This window comes from Dermacentor albipictus, chromosome 5, assembly GCF_038994185.2.
Source record: "Dermacentor albipictus isolate Rhodes 1998 colony chromosome 5, USDA_Dalb.pri_finalv2, whole genome shotgun sequence".
In the NCBI taxonomy this organism is placed as follows: Eukaryota; Metazoa; Arthropoda; class Arachnida; order Ixodida; family Ixodidae; genus Dermacentor; species Dermacentor albipictus.
This window is the reverse complement of record NC_091825.1, coordinates 92613671-92633127: the sequence shown is the minus strand read 5'-3', so window position 1 is coordinate 92633127 and position 19457 is coordinate 92613671. Positions and strand designations below refer to the sequence as shown.

At 45.2% G+C, this 19457-nt stretch overlaps 1 protein-coding gene and 1 long non-coding RNA gene across 2 annotated transcripts; both read right to left on the bottom strand.

The window, feature by feature from the left end:
- Nucleotides 1–2831: 2831 nt before the first annotated feature.
- LOC135897064 (uncharacterized) lies at nt 2832–4289 on the bottom strand. The gene has a single exon (XM_065425645.2). The coding sequence runs from the start codon at nt 4263–4265 to the stop codon at nt 3066–3068; it is 1200 nt and encodes a 399-aa protein (XP_065281717.1). The 5' UTR covers nt 4266–4289; the 3' UTR covers nt 2832–3065.
- Nucleotides 4290–6527: 2238 nt separating this feature from the next.
- LOC135897075 (uncharacterized) lies at nt 6528–16036 on the bottom strand. Its single transcript, XR_010562892.2, has 3 exons — nt 15909–16036; nt 9023–9100; nt 6528–7854 (listed from the first exon to the last, which is right to left on the bottom strand). It is a non-coding gene; the product is annotated as an uncharacterized lncRNA (long non-coding RNA).
- Nucleotides 16037–19457: the final 3421 nt, after the last annotated feature.

The window sequence follows — 19457 nt, the reverse complement described above, 5'->3', positions numbered from 1 at the left end:
CACTTATAAGCTCACCATATTCCCACTCTTTACTTGGCCATTTGCCAAGTTCTTCCTCAAATGTAGTGACTGTATTTGCTATTTGTTGAGCGCTCAAATTTGGACTGGCCATTTTGCTCTCCTTGCTCTCTTTCCCAACTACATATCCCATTTTCAATATGATGCGTTTATGGTCACTCCCTATGCTGTTAAACCCTTCCTCATCGATGACCATTTCTCTCAACTTATCATGAATTCCTTCTGTCATCAGACAGTAATCAATGGTCGATTGCCGGTTTCCCATTTCCCACGTGATCTATCCTTCACACTTAGGCCCTGTATTCACGATCACGAGGTTATTTTGCTCACAAAGGTCCAGCATTGACTTCCCGTTATTGTCGGTATAGCCATCTAAATTCTGCATGTGGGCATTCATGTCACCTAACAGGACAATTTCAGCACCACTCCCGAAACCCTTAATATCAGCGCTTATGCATTCCACTAACTCTTTATTTTTCTCTGTGCAATTTTTTCCGGTCCACAAATACGTAACGCCCAGCGAAGTTTCTTTCCCACTTATTGTACCTGATAACCAAAGATGCTCTTGACATTGTGAATTTACTCTTTTCCATTTGGCTCCCTTATGGATGAGCGTTCGGACTCCCCCTCCCTTTCTTTCCGACTTAGTTCTGTTGCACCCTTCCCAAACATAATTGTCAATAACTGGTGGCTCTTCTGAGTCTCTAAGGTGCGTTTCTGTAACCGCCTACACCCCTATTTGTTCACTGTGTAACTGCTCCTCAATCTCTGTCCACTTTTCCTTTCTTCTGCCGCCCTGCATGTTTATGTAACCTATTACATGGCGAGCTCTTTTTCTTGTTTTCCTCCTTTTTCTATTATCGACCGCGATGCTCTTCTGATGCTCCCCTAGGGGACCTTCTTCATTACTATCTACTCTGACCTCCTGAGCGCCCGCGGGCCCCCTAAAAAAGCAACAGCGCGACCACCAAGTCGCCAGCCCTCTTCTCATGCTAACCTGTAATTGAAGTGGATCCCGTCTCGTTTAAAACCACTGCAACTTCTCACTTTCCTGTTTACTTCGACAACCTCGAAGCCTTTCTCTCGGCTCATTTTCCATGTTGCCTCATTAGCAGCCACTAGGGCTCTTTGTACGTGACTGTCATGCACAGGCACCTCTGGCACCGTGCACACCACGATCTGCACCTGAGGGGATAGCTCACGCAAGTCGTCCACCCCCTTCGCCAAGCGCTGGGCTAGTCCTGTCCCTTTTCTGTTTAGGACGTAATTTAGCCCACCTGCTGCTATGACGAGGTTGCGCACGTGGGCATTTTCCGCGAGCTTTTCTTTTGCTCGCTCCATGACAAAACCCAGTGTGCGCCCTGGAAATGTCCCTACCGCCACTCTTTTGTCCCCTTTCACCCTCTCCACAATTGCTTTTGAGCACCCAGCCAGGTTTGAATCGCCTGCAATAATCACCCTTTCACTCTCTCCTACCTCTTCCTGCTTCCCTTTGTCATTTTCCGCGTGACTCGGGCTCGACAAGGGGCATTGTCCCCTCGGCTCCTGCTTTTTCCGCATAGCGGCCTCAAGGTAGGTGCTGCTCTTTTCAGCTAACCCATCATCACCCTGCCTGCGTTCCGCGTATTTCTCTGACCCTCCCGCGCCTGTCGCGTCGGGTGTCTGCGTTCCATTGTCACGCACATTCTCGGTCACAATGGCGGACCTGTTCAGCTTTGCCTCGGCTGCTTCCAGTCTCTTTTCAACTACCTTCCATGCCTCACGCTCCGTGTTTAGCTCATCTTTGAGCTCTTGCACCTGTTTGAGAAGCTCTTCCTGGAAACTCTCCATTTTCTGCATCCTAGTATCGACATCACATTGTGTGCCGGTTGATTCGACGCCCTCTCCATTCTCACCCGTCTCCTCATCTGCCTTGAGGGTCGCCCCCCGTACTGCCTGCTTTACCAGCTTTCTCGCCATGTATTGCACGGCTTATTGCAAATAATATAATTCTATATCAATGCAGAGCACGTGCCTTCTAGAAAAAACCGATACGCACAGGATCCAAATCCTCAAAATGCCGCAAAGCAACTCTCACCACTGTTTCAAAAACAATCAATGCCGCGGAGACCGAAGGTATGACGCGCTCAACCACGCGGCCACGCTCTCACTTTGCTGCCAAACACGCACAGTAAAACCACTAATAGCTATTTCTCTTGCCACTTCCAGGCTACTACTTAAAGACTATAAACACTCAACGTCCCACTAGGCTGCACATGTTGGAACACGTGGCACGGAAGGACGCTCTGATCATCCTGCAAAACAAACGCACACGAAGCACACCCGCGCACCCGAAATACGAGAGACAAATAAAAGAAAGGAAAGAAACGGAAAAACCCCCAATTACTTTTTAAATGCAAAAAAACAGCAAGTAAAAAAGAAGCAAGCGCACCCGAAATACGAGAGACAAATAAAAAAAATGGCTGTGGCTTAGGTAATGTTAAGCCCAGGATGCGAAGCATACTAGCCTTTATTTTAGTTGTTGAACCACTGTTTAGCTTGGTGAACTGCTGTTGCTTGGCTATATTTGGTTCGGCTAGACGAAGAAACAACTCATGCGTTACTCTGCTTCGCCTTGGACGCCCCGCATTGGATGCGGTGAGCGTCGAGCAACGCAGCATTCGGCGCGGCAACGAAATGTGCGCCTGAGCAAGCGACGCACGCCTGAGCCTTAGAAACAGCTCGTTTCTAAGGCAACACCGCATTCACTAGAGGCGCTTTTGTACCGCTTTGAAGCATCGTACTCGTGGCTCAGGGCAAATCTATTTCGTTTTCTAGCAGAAGGCGGTTCAGTTGCAGTTGCCTTCTACGCGCCGACAGGCCCCTTACATTAAGCGTAGCAACACGTAGGCTGGACGTGAGGTTGGTAGCCATCTAAGGAAAAGGGAGACGCCGATCAGACTACTCACACATCAAACAGAGTGAAACCATATCCATTAAGGCGTTTGAGCTTAGTACTGACCCGATCAAAGACCGGGCTTCAACCGTTGTGGCAAAGGTAGCCTCCGCTAAGGCGGAGGGAGAGCAGACGCAGTACTGCGTTCCGGTGGCAATTTCGGTTTGGGCTTGAACGGTCCGCGGCGCGTTGAAGGTGCCTTCGGCGGAGGCTCCTCGCCGCGTTCACCGACCAATCTCGGTTCCTGAATATCCGAATCCTCGTGAGCCCGCTTCACTGCTACACTTGACGCGGCGGGCATCTCGGTATCGGCGTCTTCCTGGTTGTCGCCCTGCTGCCCAGTCGTAACCAGGCTTACAGCTGTCACGCTATCCGCTTTTTCCGGAAGGAACGCTGGCTTTGATGCGACGGCCGGCTGGGTTTGGTCCTTACCGGCTTGGCTGGTATCTGCAAGGGGTGCGGGTGTGGTTTCCTTGGATGTTGACTCCTTGGTGGCATCATCTCCCTCACTTCCGTGGGTTGCTTCAACCGCGTCTGCTTCATCCATGATGTGTTCGGCCACTTCATCATTTCGTGCCTGGCCCGTAACATTAGCGTAGCTACGCACGCACTGGCTCTCATCGTGGCCGAAACGCCGGCATAGCCCGCAGCGTGGCACCCGACACTCACGGCGTATATGTCCTTTTCCACGGCACCGAAGGCAGAGCGGAGCCCTGCCAGGAACATGGACGAGAGCAACGTCCTCACGAACACGCAACTGATGGGGCAAGTCCTCGATGGTAACACCCACCTTCAGTTTCAGTGTAACCGACCGTGTTGTTGAAGCCTTGTCAACGCAGCCTTTAACCCTCCATTTATCGCGGGTTATTTCAGTCACTTTTCCGAACGCTGCTAATGCCACTCGCACGTCGTCGTCTTGCACACCGTGGAGCAGCCAAAACAGCTTCAGCCTGACACCTCGGTTGGTCGGGTCAATAACCACGCAGCGGTGGTCTTTTACATTGAAAGCTTCGGCCTGCAGAATCTTTGCCTTCGCTCCTTCGCTGTTGAAAGTAACGGCCCACAGGTGGTTCATCTGATATGCCCCAAGGGCAACCACATCCGGCAGCAATGACAGACGCGCTAGGGCGTCGCGAAAATGCTCGACGCGATATGGCCTGGCGGTGACATCACCATGCAAAAATACTGTGTTCAAAACACTCGAACCTGATGGCAGATGGGGAACAACCATTTCATAATCCTGGGCAGGCATTTCAGTGCTCCTGATACCGCGACCCGGCTGGGCCGCTAAAGCCGCTCCTTGGGAGCCCATGAAGCACACGTCCGTCACGCTCGGTGGCCGGAAGTTCAGGAAACTAAAATTGAAGACGAAGAACAAACAGACAGAATGGTAGCGGTCTATCGTAGCAGATACAGCGTTTGCGTATGTCATGCTGTTGGAAGAGCGGGTGGATGCGTTATTTTTTTAAGAAATGGTATTGGGGCTGTTGATACTGTGTTCTCGTGTGAAAGTGGGCGCCTTGTAATGTGTGATTTTGAATCGGATGGAGTGGCTTGGAGAGCTGTGTGTGTATACGCTCCGAATGCAATTGCTGAAAGGGAGAGTTTCTTCCGACAGGTGAAGCCTGTCCTGCTTACTGAAAGGCGGGTGATCTTGCTTGGCGATTTCAATTGCGTCTGTAGACCAGAGGATAGGACAACAAGCCGTTCCTTTCGAGATCGGAGCGCCGAGTTACTGTCCGAAATTGTAGGTGAGCACGACCTTGAAGATGTAGGCTTGATATCGACGCATGAAGGCCGGGCAATGTACACTCACTTTCAGGGAGGCAGTCATGCTAGATTGGACCGTATATATGTTCCTGTCGAATGTTCGCTGTTATGTTCTGACTACCAGACGATCTATGTCTCTTTTAGTGATCACTGCCTAGTCATGGTTACAATCGGTACGAAGAGAATAGCTGCGAAATTTAATTGGGACTTGTGGAAGTTTAATGATAAATTACTGGAAGATGAAGAGTACGTGACTAAAGTCAAGGATTATATAGCGAACATGCTGCGAAGTAACTCCGGAAGTTTTATGCAAGTATGGGAACAGTTCAAATGCGATATTAAAATAGCCGCTATTGATAGGTCATGTGCGCTCCGGCGAAAAGAAAAACAACGAGTTAAAGAGCTGCAGAGTGCTCTAGATTTTATGCTAAGTACGGAGTGCTACGAGCCGGGATTGTTCACAAGGGAAATTAAAGAGACTAAAACTAAGCTCGAGGCAATAGACGAAGCAATGTACCGTGGCGCAGTGATAAGGGCGCGTAACGAGAAACTGTGGTCCGGAGAGACGCCTACCAAACGCGCGCTCAGTGATGAAAAAAGGCACGCTTTGTCGAAAGAGATAACGGAAATATGCTATCAAAACGAAATCACAAATCGAAGAGAAATAATCAAACAGGCATTCGTCGAACATTACACAGATATTTTCAGCCTTAATACTCCGGACACTGACTACTTCAGAACAGAATTCCTATCGCTGATGCCGAGATTAGAGGATGACCTTGTGCACGCTCTAGAAGCCAATATTACGGCTGAGGAAATTGAATCAGTGATTCTGGAGCTTAGTTCCAACAAGTCACCTGGGCCAGACGGTCTCGGTGCATCTCTATATAAAGCCTTTAGAACAGAAATGGCAGTCGCACTTGAAAGACTAATTAGTGAATTCTTTGAAACGAAAACAAGTCCTCCATCCTTCCGAGCGTCCCACGTAGTACTAATTCCTAAAACGACTGATCCGATTAAGTTACATTCTGTTGAATCATACCGTCCCATCAGTCTAACAAACGTGGACTATAAGATATTCATGAAGATTTTAGCTCGTCGCCTTCAAAGTGTTATTAAGTCACTTGTAGGGCCACATCAGACATGCGGCATAAAAGGCAGGTCAATCTTTACCAATGTTCACACAGCTAGAACTGTCCTTGAATGCTGTGACGGAACGTATGGGCGCGTGGCCATGTTGCAATTAGATCTCCACAAGGCGTTCGATAAAGTCGTACATGAAGTTCTGTTCTTGATCCTAGACCATATCAATGTTGGAACTGTTATTACAGAAGGTGTTAAAATGATGTACAATGGTTGTATACCGAAGCTGATAATTAATAGGCAGTTAAGTGATGGTATTCCTGTGCTGTCGTCTGTGAGACAAGGCTGCCCTTTATCCCGCCTGCTTTTCGCTCTCTACCTCGAGACCTTTTGTTTGCGGCTGCTGAAGAGCCCAAACATTCGGGGTTACACTTTTCATAAAACTGAAGTTCGAGTTTTAGCATATGCTGATGATGTAGCAGTGTTTTGTACGGACCATGACAGTGTTAAAGCAGTTGTACAAGAGGCTGTAAAATTTTGTACTGCAAGTGGAAGTGCTATTAACTGGAACAAGTGTCTTGGTTTTTGGCATGGGAATTGGCAATACAAGCCCGAGACTTTTTGTAACATGCAATGGGCAGTAACTCCAGGCACCTACCTAGGTGTCCCCCTCGCACATTATCGAGATAGCAAAGAATATTGGGACAACGAAGTAGTGCGAATGAAAACCCAGACCGGCAAATGGGGAGGGCATAAATTTTCAATGTTTGCAAGAGCCACAGTGTGTAATTTGTTTTTAGTCGCGAAAATCTTTTATGTGATGCAAGCGTTATGTCTGACGAGGATGTCTGTGCAAAAGCTACATAGAGTATTTGCGATGTTCATTTGGGCTTCAACATGGGAACGTACAAGTCGTAGTAATCTGTTCCATAGAGTGTTGAATGGGGGGCTGGGGTTGTCACATTTGTTCCTCAAACAGATTGTAAGCAGGTTTCTTTTTTTGCGTGATCAAAAGGATGCTTTTCTGAGAACAATGATTCAAGCTAGACTGCGTGATTCATCGCCTGATTATGTAGTGTCGTCCATGCATACGGGGCCAATGCCTTTAAGTGCTTTTTTGCGTGAAGTGGTCGCATCTTTCCGAATACTAAAAGCAAGATTTTCCAGTGAATATTTGGCCGTTGTTACTAGTAAGAAGTTGTACAAAGATCTTGTTGATGTATTCTTGCCTGTACCGTTGTATCGTACAGTATTTGTTTTAGGTTCAGAACGAGATGTTCTTAAGAGAGTTAAACGAATGCCGGTAAGAGCTTCTGTTAAATCTTTCTTTTTTCAACTACATACAGGCACTCTCCCAGTGAAACCGTGGCTGCAAAGCAAAGGCATTTTTGTACCTTGGTCTGTGAATTGCTTTATATGCAATAAACCGGAGACGATTGAGCATATCTTTTTGGACTGTCATGACGCAGTGTTTTTGTGGGATATTCTAAAACGTAGCCTTAAAAAGGAGTTGCCCTTAAGTGCTTTCGGAATACGCTTCCTGCCATGCGCGGAACCAGAGGGAGTGCCTGTCGATCTGTTAATGCTTTTGTGCATGCACAGTGTGTGGCGAACGCGTATGGATATCAGACATGAGCGCATTGTTCAGGCCCCTGCACATGAATATTTCATTGAAAGTGTGTTATATATACGCGAATTTTTCTGTGCACAGAGTGACCCTCCTGATTGGCTAAGTGCTTTGGACAAAGTGACTAGCCTACATCGTTCTTATCACACCACACTGATCCGGCATTGACTAGTTGTTTTTATGACCATGTAATACTCACATTGTACCTTCTTTTGCCAAGCCGGTAATAAAAAAAAATACTCGTGGCTCAGTGGTAGCGTCTCCGTCTCACACTCCGGAGACCCTGGTTCGATTCCCACCCAGCCCATCTTGCAAGAGTTTAGCCAAAGCCACTTCTCCTCTGTCGTGACGTCACGGTGTCACGTGGTATTGAAGGCGACACCGCCGCGCCTGAGGAGCTGGGTTGAGCTCTCGTAATATGCTTCGCATAAAAAAGGAAAGAAAGGGAAAAACCCCAATTACTATTTAAATGCAAAAAAAACAGCAAATAAAAACAGAAGCAAACTCAAAGCATGCACAAAAAATGGCTGTGGCTTAGGTAAGGTTAAGCCCAGGATGCGAAGCATACTAGCCTTTATTTTAGTTGTTGAACCACTGTTTGGCTTGGTGAACTGCTGTTGCTTGGCTATATTTGGTTCGGCTAGACGAAGAAACAACTCATGCGTTACTCTGCTTAGCCTTGGACGCCCGCATTGGACGCGGTGAGCGTCGAGCAACGCAGCGTTCGGTGCGGCAACGAAATGTGCGCCTGAGTAAGCGACGCACGCCTGAGCCTTAGGAACAGCTCGTTTCTAAGGCAACACCGCATTCACTAGAGGCGCTTTTGTACCGCTTTGAAGCATCGTACTCGTGGCTCAGTGGTAGCGTCTCCGTCTCACACTCCGGAGACCCTGGTTCGATTCCCACCCAGCCCATCTTGCAAGAGTTGAGCCAAAGCCACTTCTCCTCTGTCGTGACGTCACGGTGTCACGTGGTTTCAAGGCGACACCGCCGCGCCTGAGGAGCTGGGTTTAGCCCTCGTAATATGCTTCGCATAAAACTCATGATTTCGTCGTCGCCACGGAGCCCCGAAAAGCACATCCATTCGCCACAAAATCCAAACCAAGATGCGGGGGAATGCGATGCGGGGGAAGCGAGCGCCATCTGGAAGTGTTTTAAGGAAGCGGGCGAGCCACACCATGGCATCTTGAGATATTTACGCGCCGGCGTGCGCAAATGGCGGACGCCGTCTCCGGTTTGTGCATTGTAGAAACGCTGGAAAATGGGTTTGTTTGAGTTTTCGCGTAATGAAATTATGATTTCTCGCATATTCAAATTACGCTCCGAAAGCTATCATGTCCGTAGGTTGGTTGTAACCCTAGTTTGCGATATTTTCACGTATTTCAGCTGAAGAAATTCAATTATTTCAGTGAATTCCTTGCGTCACATGAACAGCCTGGGTATGTGTCGTTAGAATATGTATTGCCGAAATGACGCCCGACGCCGGACGCCGGGTTTTCTGCGACATGATCTCCTAAACGCTAAAGCGTTAGAATGTCGTTTCTGATGAGCAGCAGCATTGCACATTGCGTTTCTTACTTAGAACTTACCTTGAAGCCAATAGAAAAAGATACCACACAGTCCTGTAGGATTATACTGCCAGAGTACCTTCGTAGCATTTCCTAGCTCTGAAAACCAAACAAAAAATTATTCTCCAAAGATTTGCTATATGCATGGAAGGTCACGGTGACGTCAATCAACGGAAGGTTGCGAATTATGGATATTGGTGTTCCTGTTATTACTTTTGGCACTTTTTATATAGTGCAGCAGACTCTCACTAAACAAAACCCGGTTAAGCCGCACTTCTAAATATTAGAAAAAAAATTGTTGTCATTTGGTTAGTTTCCCCAAAGGCGTAATGAAAAACAAGTTCACTCAGCAAGAACAGCCGCTCAAGCCGCACTTCCACAACCACCCCTGACGGCGGCTACACTACTCAGCGAGAGTCTCCCGTCGACAACCTTGTGGAAGGCGACTTTGTTAATTACACGAAAAGGAAACGCTGTTTCTGTGCCTGTAAACATCTGTGCCAGGGTCGGCGTTGACGTGGATAGCTGCCGGGCAAGTACTATAAATAACGCATGTAAACAATTTGAGTACGTTTCCGAGGTGTCTTTGCGGGATAATAATTACGTTTATGATATTGTTCTGCAGTATTCACACATGCAGCGGAAATTGTTGTAAATACTAGGGCGATTTTTTTAAACAGTTCGAGAACACATAATACTCGTTTACCGAACCAGGTGAATTGTCAGCTTTTGGGAGAATACGCAAATTTGCAGATCGCCGGCAAGAAACATTTATTCAATTGCTTAGTAAGAGTGCATGACGTTATAGGTACGCAAATACCTAGAGCATATAAAATATGAATAAGTATTTCTTACCTTTTTCGTCTGCCTTTAGATTTAAATAGGGCTCTTGGAATATTCGAAACTTTTGAAGAGCGAATAAAATAAGTCCTTATTCTGTCGGTCAACGCACAAAATAATCAATATTCGATTTGGTCCGAGAATCAAGCAGTAACCATCAGAAAAACTTAATATTTTTCACATACTTATCGAATAATATACCTCCTCGACTGTACATGATAGAGTATGAAATTTAAGCAAATATTTGTGGCTTTTATTCTGTCTACAATCAACATAATGTGCTAGAGCACTGTGCGTCGTTCAGACAGTCACACTTTCCTTATTAACACTATTACTCAATAAAAGTTAGTTGGGATTGCACAGCGGCTGCTTTTATATTAAATTAATAGACGCACTGTACAGCGTGCATATCTGATTTTCTTACAAAGCTACACGAGGATAGTAACTAGGCAAACAATGCTGCTTTTATAAGCTTTATATAAAACATTGTGACAGCGTAACCACGGAACGGCCCAGAGTTTGCGAACTGCTTAGTTTTTTGAAACAAGCTTTATAATGCGCAGTGAAGAGTTTCTAATGTTGTGAATACCAACATTAGAAAATTGTTTCACGCTTCACGTTAATCAGAAACCATTAAATAAGTATTCAATATTAGACTCGATTCGCTTCTGACCTATTTAATTCGTATTCGATTCGCTTCTGACAGTGTTTGATTTGTGTTCGGTTTCTGTCTCTATGCAATCCTAAAACAGTTTGGTCTAAAAATATACTATTGGCACAATCCTAGCTTTTAATGCTGTTTCGGTTATTTGTATTTTAGTAGTGGGCGCGCATGTGTGTTTCTGTTTTTATTTATGTCAGGGAGTATTTCTGTTAGCAGGGGCTTCTACTAAAACGAACATATTTTTGCGGTATCCCAAAGTTTAGTAGAAATATATTTTATAGCCACCAATAGCCCTGTTCCCCGTAAATCTGTGGTAACGTTGAAGTAAACGCTACCTGGAGAAGGACACTTCTGCCCAATTATTCTCCGTTTCTCGTTACAGAGTGAATCGAAAAATTATTCGCTCCCTTTCTTTGGCGGGATTCGTAAATGGAGGTGCGAAAGATAACAGGGCGAAAGTGATTGAATGTTTTTCTTCACTACTTTAGGGCCCGCCTAAACTCGCGATTACACCGAGGCAATAAAGAAGAATAAAGATGGTTAAAGAACCCCAGGTGGTCGAAATTTCCGGAGTCCCCCACTACGGCGTGCCTCATAATCAGGAAGTGGTTTTGGCACGTAAAACCCCATATATTATTATTATTAAGAATAAAGATGCACAAGGGCGCCTGCTCAATGATCTGTCCCGCAGTCTGCATGTCGGTTGCTCTTTTCTTTCATGTGCTACAGTAGTGACTGAGGATTGGACCATGACACACACTAGCCATAATTCCCTGGGCTCAAGCTCGTCAAGCTCGCACCTCCTCGATATCGCAGAAGTGCGAATAAAGCCGCCGCTCGTTTAGACACAGAATCATCGTCTGGTTTCTCAGCACTTGGTATTCTGCCTTCAACAACGCTTCGTCGATAGCACATTGATTGATTACAAAAAGGCATTTAATTCAGTACAGATATTAATTCTGGAGGCGTCGCATAGTGAAACATCTCTGGTGACACACCTGAATATCTTAGTAAATATATATAAAGAATCCACAGTAACCTTTATTAGCAGCAAGAAAAGGGGAAAATCGCCTATTCAGAAAGGGGTCAGGCAGAAAGACCCAATCTGTCTTCTGCTATTCACTGCATGCTGAGACGATGCATTAAACCTACTAGTTAGTCTGGGAATGCTTAAGAATGCCGGTCAACGGCGACAACAGCCTATGGGTTGCAGATTACATTGTACTGTTGAGCAACCCTGGGGATGAACTGCAAGGATAATTCAGGACCTTAGCCGAGAAAGTGTAGAAGTAACGTACACCTCACTTCCTTATTCTCTTAAAGAGCGCACTGGAGGCGAATTACATAAAATGTGGGTAAAATACAGCGTTAAGTGGCGATTTCACGGTAAAGACTAGAGACATGCGTTACCGATTACACCACGCCTCTTCGAGATCCCGGATACTTGATTAAAAAATTGGAGGACGCTTAAGCTTCGCCTTCAAGAGTGGAACGCGACAGCGTTCCCGTCGACCCGCCAAGGGGTGTAAGACAATGCGCTACGGCGCAGCGATCACTTACGAGGCGCCCCGCATCGGACACGGTGAGCGTCGAGCAACGCAGTGTTCGGCGTGGCAACGAAATGTGCGCCTGAGCAAACGGAACGAACCAAAGAACTCGGTGTCTCGGAGGAGGAAACGATCTACGCCAGCCGAACGTCGTGATCGGCACGGGCAGAGAGATAGATAGTAATCTAAAGAAAGGAACGGCGCTTGAGTCTGCAACCCGTGTGGGAGAACGGCGAAGCGTCGTCAGGGGAGAGGGAGTCGGGGCATGCGACGCGCCTGGCACCGGTCCGCGCACAGCCGTGGCGCGCAACCTGTCGGGGCAGCGCCGTACATTGAGAGGAGGGGGTCTTCTGTGTTTGCCGCAAGATGGCTCTGCGTGTGCGGTAAGCACAGACGAAATGTTGCGGAAACGTACTGCGCTACTCATGTAAATGCGACTTCTATAAGTTACATGCTCGTAATTACCGATATACACCGCAGTATAACTTTCCACGGCTCGTTTCGAAGGCAACACCGCATTCACTAGAGGCGCGTTTGTACCTCTTTGAAAGCATCGAACTCGTGGCTGAGTGGTAGCGTCTCCGTCTCACACTCCGGAGACCTTGGTTCGATTCCCACCCAGCCCATCTTGGAAGTTGCTTTTTATTTATGGAGTGCCTGCCGTGATTTATCGCTCACGGTCAACGCCGCGGACGCCGACACCGACGCCGACGACACCGGCTTTTCTGCGACACGAGCTCCTTAACGCTATCGCGTTAAAACTCCGTTCACCACATTGCAAAGCGTCGTTCAATAGTTCGCTCGACATCTGTCCTGCCTCTTCGAGGAGTGAAGTGCATCTAACGGTGGTCTGGAGCAGATCACCGCCCTTACATACATAGTAAAGCTTCATGCTTGAAATGCGCTCGTGCGGGAACGTTTGCTTGTAACTTGAAGTGTATGACTGGTGATTACCGGTGAAGGGGACGTAATGTACGTTGCAGGAATAAGAGAAATGAATACTATAGCGTTTCAGTCATTCTTTAGAGGTGATTATCCACTATATTCTGATTATTACGCAATTGTCGATATATATGTTTTGTACGAGCATTATTTAGAAAAGCAGCAAATACAAAGTGACCAAAACTGGTATCAAAGAGGTTCACTAAAAGTGGCACGTGCCCGGTGACACATATCTTAGCAAAAAGAGGGTAATTGGAGAGCAGCACATAGTGTCAAATCCAGTGACTCAATTTGGCGTGAACGAGGTTAATTGAAGACTGGCACATAATGAATGCCATGCGCCCAGTGACCCAATTCACCTTCAAATTGGTGCATTCAAAAGCAGCGCACATTCAGTTTTACATACCCAGCTTGCAAAGTTGCTTTGATGGTTTAGTCTTGAACCGATTTAGCCCAGTACAGTAGACCGAAGCTCTACCCACTTGACCATGGAATACCCAGTAACCCAAGTGCGGACACATGTATACGTACATAGGTAAAGTGCGGACCTATATCGTAGAGACATATACCCCAAACCCCAAACTAGGTGAAGTTCCCGAACAATGCTAATCGCAAAAGAAACGTATGTCAGAGAGGCTGGTGAGCTGTGGACGGACGGGAAGTGTCAACAAACCAGAATCCGCGTTTGATGATTGCATGATGACAGTATGAATATGAAGAATGAACAAAGACTACAGTTCATTTATGACGTATGTTTCATGCGCCTTACAAATGAGGGATGCATACTCATGTTTTGACCTGATAAATTATATATACGTCAACGTTTTTACAAGTTCTGCAGTTTGGTGTCCATGCCGCCGTAGAAATTCGAGTGTTTCATTAGCAGCTGAGATGTTGTGTGCAGGAAACTGATCCCTTGTATGATAAGACAAAGTCACACTGAGGCATTTCAATAAGTGGACTGTGTAAAATGTAATATGGGCATAGAATAGGTAGATCTAAGAGGGCTATGCAGTAAGAGAAGTACATCAGTTTGAATTTAGTAGGATCTAAGCTCATTACCCACCAGTTAACCATTCTTTCAATTTAATAAATATCTCAGTAGATGCTTCATAAAATATTTTGGTATATGCACGGTATTTAGGAGGGACAACTTCGCCGGCTTGTTGAGCCTATGCTAAGGTGAAAGGTGCGTAGACGACCGCACAAAAAGAGGAAAACACGAATTGTAAGGTAGATTGCATAATAACCTAAAATATTTGCATGTTACAGGACACATTCATTGCTAAACCTTCATAGCTAAACATTCATTGTTAAAAGGAGTGGTTTTAGGTTGGACCCCTGCGGGACGCCTGACGTGATGGGGAGGCTGTTAGAAGAATGGTTGTTTGCAAAGAGAAACTGAGAATGATAAATAAGGAACAACGCCATTCATTTTACTGCAGCGTGGTGGAAGTTTAACTAATACACCTTTAGAAGCAAACACGTATCAGGAACCATCTGAAATTATTAATATCTAGGAATCTGGCATCATCCTGTTGGTCACTGTAAAGGTTAACATGCAGGTTGCGAAGGAAGATGGCCAACTGCCTTTCACATGATTACCCTTAGCCAAACGCGTGTTAACAAGGATAAAATAAAGTGAACTAGGTTTAAGTTTATGATCTGAGAGTATATGAGTTATAATATTATAACTACGCGTGCGTCTACTAAGACAATAAGGGAAAGTCTGTTATTTAAGTCTTATTAGTTCATACAGATATTGAGCTCACGTGAACTGTTTAAATATTAGCACACTCGCAGTGGCAGGCCTTCTCGCTATGTGCATTTATCATCCAAATTGTGTGCATCTCCTGAATTTTTATTACTGTCGAATGTCACCTTTGCAGAGAAGAGCCCTTTTTGATTGGTGGACTGGGAAAGGCGTTTCTGTTTGTTTTCGAGCCGCTTAACTGTGCTTGAAAAGCAGGGATTATTTCGACTTTCTCAGAACGTCTCGGTAAGCATCTTTAAATGTGCTTGCCTATTTTGCTTTGAAATATGACCTCCTTTTCATCAGTGTAACGCCTTGAACCTAACCTATTGAAGGTAGAAAGGAAAGCGCGCAGATCATTGTTAGTGGCATCTTACTTACGTTTATCGTACAGGCGCATCATTATGCTAATTAAATAGCATTTTATAGGGTAAACGCAAATGTCACGTCAATTACTCTGTAGTCACTGACTTTCTTTTCATTTCGTTTGCGAAATTATTATTATTTTTTACGGCTAAAGTGCGCTATATATCAAGTAGCAATGACATTACATTAAAAGCAAGCAAAAATACTTGCGATCATATAAAGAAGCGAAGCACAGTCGAGCATGGCAAGAGACAAGGTGGGGTGATGAAATTAGGAATTTCACAGGCGCAAGCTTACAATCGGTTGGCTCAGGACAGGGGTAATTGGAGTTCGCAGGGAGAGACCTTCGTCCTGCAGTGGACATAAAATAGACTGATGATGATGATGATGATGATGATGATGATGAGACTAAACAGGTGTTTGCATTTCCGAACAATTTGTCGTATGGAGGAATCATTGCCCGTCAGCACTAATGAAAACTAAGGTGACGCACTACAGAAAAAAAAAGAAACAAATTCACTTGGCTTGCTTAAGAAGGCATTTTTTCACACGTCGCAATAACCAAACTGACCAGAGGAAACGAAATTGCAAACATCGTCTTGGTTAAGGCGAAAATGGTAGGTTTCGCTTTAACTAAGAAATTTCATTTGCACTACCTTTGGTTGAGCTCTATTACGCTAATGATGTGCGCGAATTCGTAGCTAATGAGCATACAAAGCATGCGAAGTCAAAAGATTTCGGTACGCGCAAAGACGCTCGTAGCAAAAATTTCTCCAAAATGTGCTTTCTACTTACGAGGCCAGTGTTCCACGCTCATGCATGGACCCGGTAGACGTGTTTCTCGTGTACAATTTTGCAGTTTTGCGTGAAAAAGGTAGGGCTTCATTTCACCTGATGCAACGGCATTACCGGCATTTCGATAATCACGGCTGAAACAGAAGAAGTAGTTCGGTTGTGTATATGGTCCGTTTTAGAGGAATGCCCTTTTTTTCGCTTCATATGCTACGCATTCGCGCTCAAGAACTAAGCCAAAAGCCAATGTAGGTTTGACCTAATTTCTAATTAGTGTTTATTAAAATCCATTGGATTTGTTTCTTTTGGCTAACATATAAAGTGATTTTTTTACCATATTACGCTTTAGAGATGCTTCACGGTAATATGACGTGTGCCATTCAAGCCCATAAGGGCAGCAGGTAATATATGTTTTTCTTCCGCTTGAGACTACATTCATTGCTACACTACCACACTAGAGGGAACGGTGGCGCTCATGAAAGCAACATGTTTCACCATGTCTGGATCACTGTGCCGGTCATTTCCTTTGTGTCGTCGCCTTCAAACTTCAGCCGACCTGACCCGCCTGGTTCGCCTGCGCATGTACTGTGTATTCCTGGATCTTCGAGCACGTGGAAGCAACGGTTCCAGCCACAAGTCTTTGTTCCCGTTGTTATTGCCAAAAATGAGACGTCGCATTAGCCTCAAGGCTGTATGACGTCGATGGAAAATGCTATAAAAGCGCAGATGGTTTGCATTTCCTCAGAGTGCACGGCGGCGGTCAACAAAGCAACATGTTTCACCATGTCTGGATCGCTTTGTAGGGTATATTTCAGTCTGTTTACTACTATTCGTACGAATTCGTGTACTCTTGTTACGCTGATGTGCCGTCGTAGATGTGCTGACATTACAAATGACTGTTGGACTATTCTCCTATACCCCTGCTTTCTGGTGGCGTAGAAAGCAATCCATGCCCCACCGTTGCGGAGAAACTAAATGTCATTCCTCACGAAATTCAAGAGACAAAAGATGCGAACAACATACGCGATGCTACCTTTTCAGAATTGAATCAGAAGCGTACAAAAATGTACTATGTCTTGGACTTAACTAAAGCGAATGAATTAAAAATACAAAAACGGGAAGAAAGGGTGCAACATTTGGAAGTGTTGGCACAAAATAAGAAAGCTTGTTGACTTCGAAGGCCAAGCTCGCCGAAACAAGCTTTTAGTTTTCCGTATTAAAGAATCCCCTGATGAAAAACAGGGTCTTGAAAATAAAGTTGTCCGCAATATTTTTCAAGAAAAGCTAGAGCTTAGCGTTAGTGTCAGTTCAACGGAACCTTATCATAGGAATGGTAGGCTGGGAAAGAATGAGATAAGACCTATGATTGTGCGCCTGTACAGTGTACAAATATAAGGAAAAGATATCTCTGCTTAAGAATTGCTCGAAACGTAAGGGTACCGGCATACCCATTCTTGATAATTATTCTCAAGGCACCTTGCAGATAAGAAAGAAATTGTGGCAGTCCAGATTAGACGATAGTCCTTGAAATTACGAACAGAAACTTGCTCACAACAAGCTGTTTGTGAACGGTGACGTTTATGCATGGGACATTGTCAACAACTGTAAAGTCTTTCTGCGTAAGATTACTAAATCAGATGACTGGCGCTCTTGGTACTAAAGAGGAGACTGCGCAGAACGTTCTGCGTATTCTGTGTTTGAATGCGCAACATGTGTACAATAAACCAGAACGGCTTGAATGAATTTTGCTGTCATATGACCCTCACATAGCCTTCATCACAGAAACGTGGCTTCACGCTGATATCCCTGATAGCTGCGTATTCCCAGTTTCATAATGCTGTTATAGCAAACATTGTGAAACAAGAGGAGGCGGTAGTGCAATTCTTCTAAAATGCGGAGTTCCATTCTCTGCGCTGCCACAACTTCATAACGATCACGAAAGCATTTTTTTCAAACTCGAATTCAGCGGCAACACTGTCATTATAGCGAGAGTTTACAGTCCACTTGGATCCACACCAGAATTCTTGTTAGACCTCTACGATTACTTGGAAAAATACCGCGATCAAAATATAATTGTCGCTGGAGATTTTAACCTTCCTTGTATAAGGTGGGTGGAAATCAAGTCTGGTTCGGTTGATTTCCACAGTTCTGAAGTGTTGTTTTACATATTCCTTGCATATAACTTTAATCAAACGGTTCTTTGTCCCAATACCTGTAACAGATTCCGTTTCCTAAATTTTAGACGTTTTATTTTGCTCAAACTGCATTCAGGATCGTGTAACGTAGGTTCATGATGGCTTTTCAGATCAGAATCTTATTTATTTTACTTGTATCTTCCCGCTAAGTGCTGGTCTATATAATCCGAAACCTGTGGTTGTAAAAGAATATTCTCTTGCGGGTGATGTTCAAATTGCGCTTTATTTAGAGGACCGTCTTTTCTGTTTTTGGGATGGTGACATTGACGTATTATGAACCAACTTTGACTCGTTATGTCACCAGTGTACAGAAAACCTTATTCCAGACAGATTGAAAAAAATTGTGCGAGAGAGCCCTTGGATTACCAGAGAGCTGCTCCAGTTAAAAGGTAGCCTAAAGCGTCACAGGAAATTTAAGTGTGCTGACGACGAGGTGCTTAAAGATCTAGAAACTACCCTTTACTATAAATTCTAGAGTCCTGAAAACGTGATTTCAATGAAATACTTGTGCGTTTTTGCATCAGAGAGCCCACATAAATTCTGGCAGTTCTTGGGGGACACGGGCGATCGACGAACCGGGCAGTTGGCGTTGGGCACAACTTTCGTTCCAGACAGTACGCAAATACCGTAAATGTTTAAAGGGACACTAAAGGCCAATACTAAGTCGACGTGGACTATTTAAATACCATTCCAGAAATCTCGCAACATTTGTTTCGGGCCAGGAAAATACATAGTTTACGAGAAAATTGCATCTGAAAGGTCCGAATACCTTTCTCGAAATTCAAATCTCCCGTCACCCAGCCGGGGGAATCGTTACGCTGCATACGCCATAACGGCCCTTTGCTGCCGTCAGGGAGTAAAACGGCGACCGACAGACGGCGGTACCGAGGCAAGCCAAATAAAGTTAGAGCGGCGGATTCTCTGATGCAGCTGCTTTTCGGCCAAGTGGTGTGGACCGTTCGGCCATATCGCGACATCACATGAGGGTTGAATTATCTGCTACTTGCAGTTCGTGCAAGTTTCGCGAGCCAGCAAAACCCGCACAGCACTACGCGATAACTACTGAAGCGCGAAAGCGTGGGCGATGCGGAGACGAGACAAAACGAAACCGTTCGACCGCCCGCGTCGTTGTAAAGGGTAACTTGAATGAGTTATTTTGTCTAAACATGACATAAATGTGGATAAGTAGCATTTTATTTCGCTTATAATACTATACGAGGATCTTTTGTGCAATGAGTGGTTGACTGCTAGTGACAGAATTTAACTGAGGAATGCTTTTGTGATCGGGCAACTACTTGTATTTCCCGGGGGAGTCTCTAATCATGTCGTACATTTACCTCAATTTCTCGATTATCAA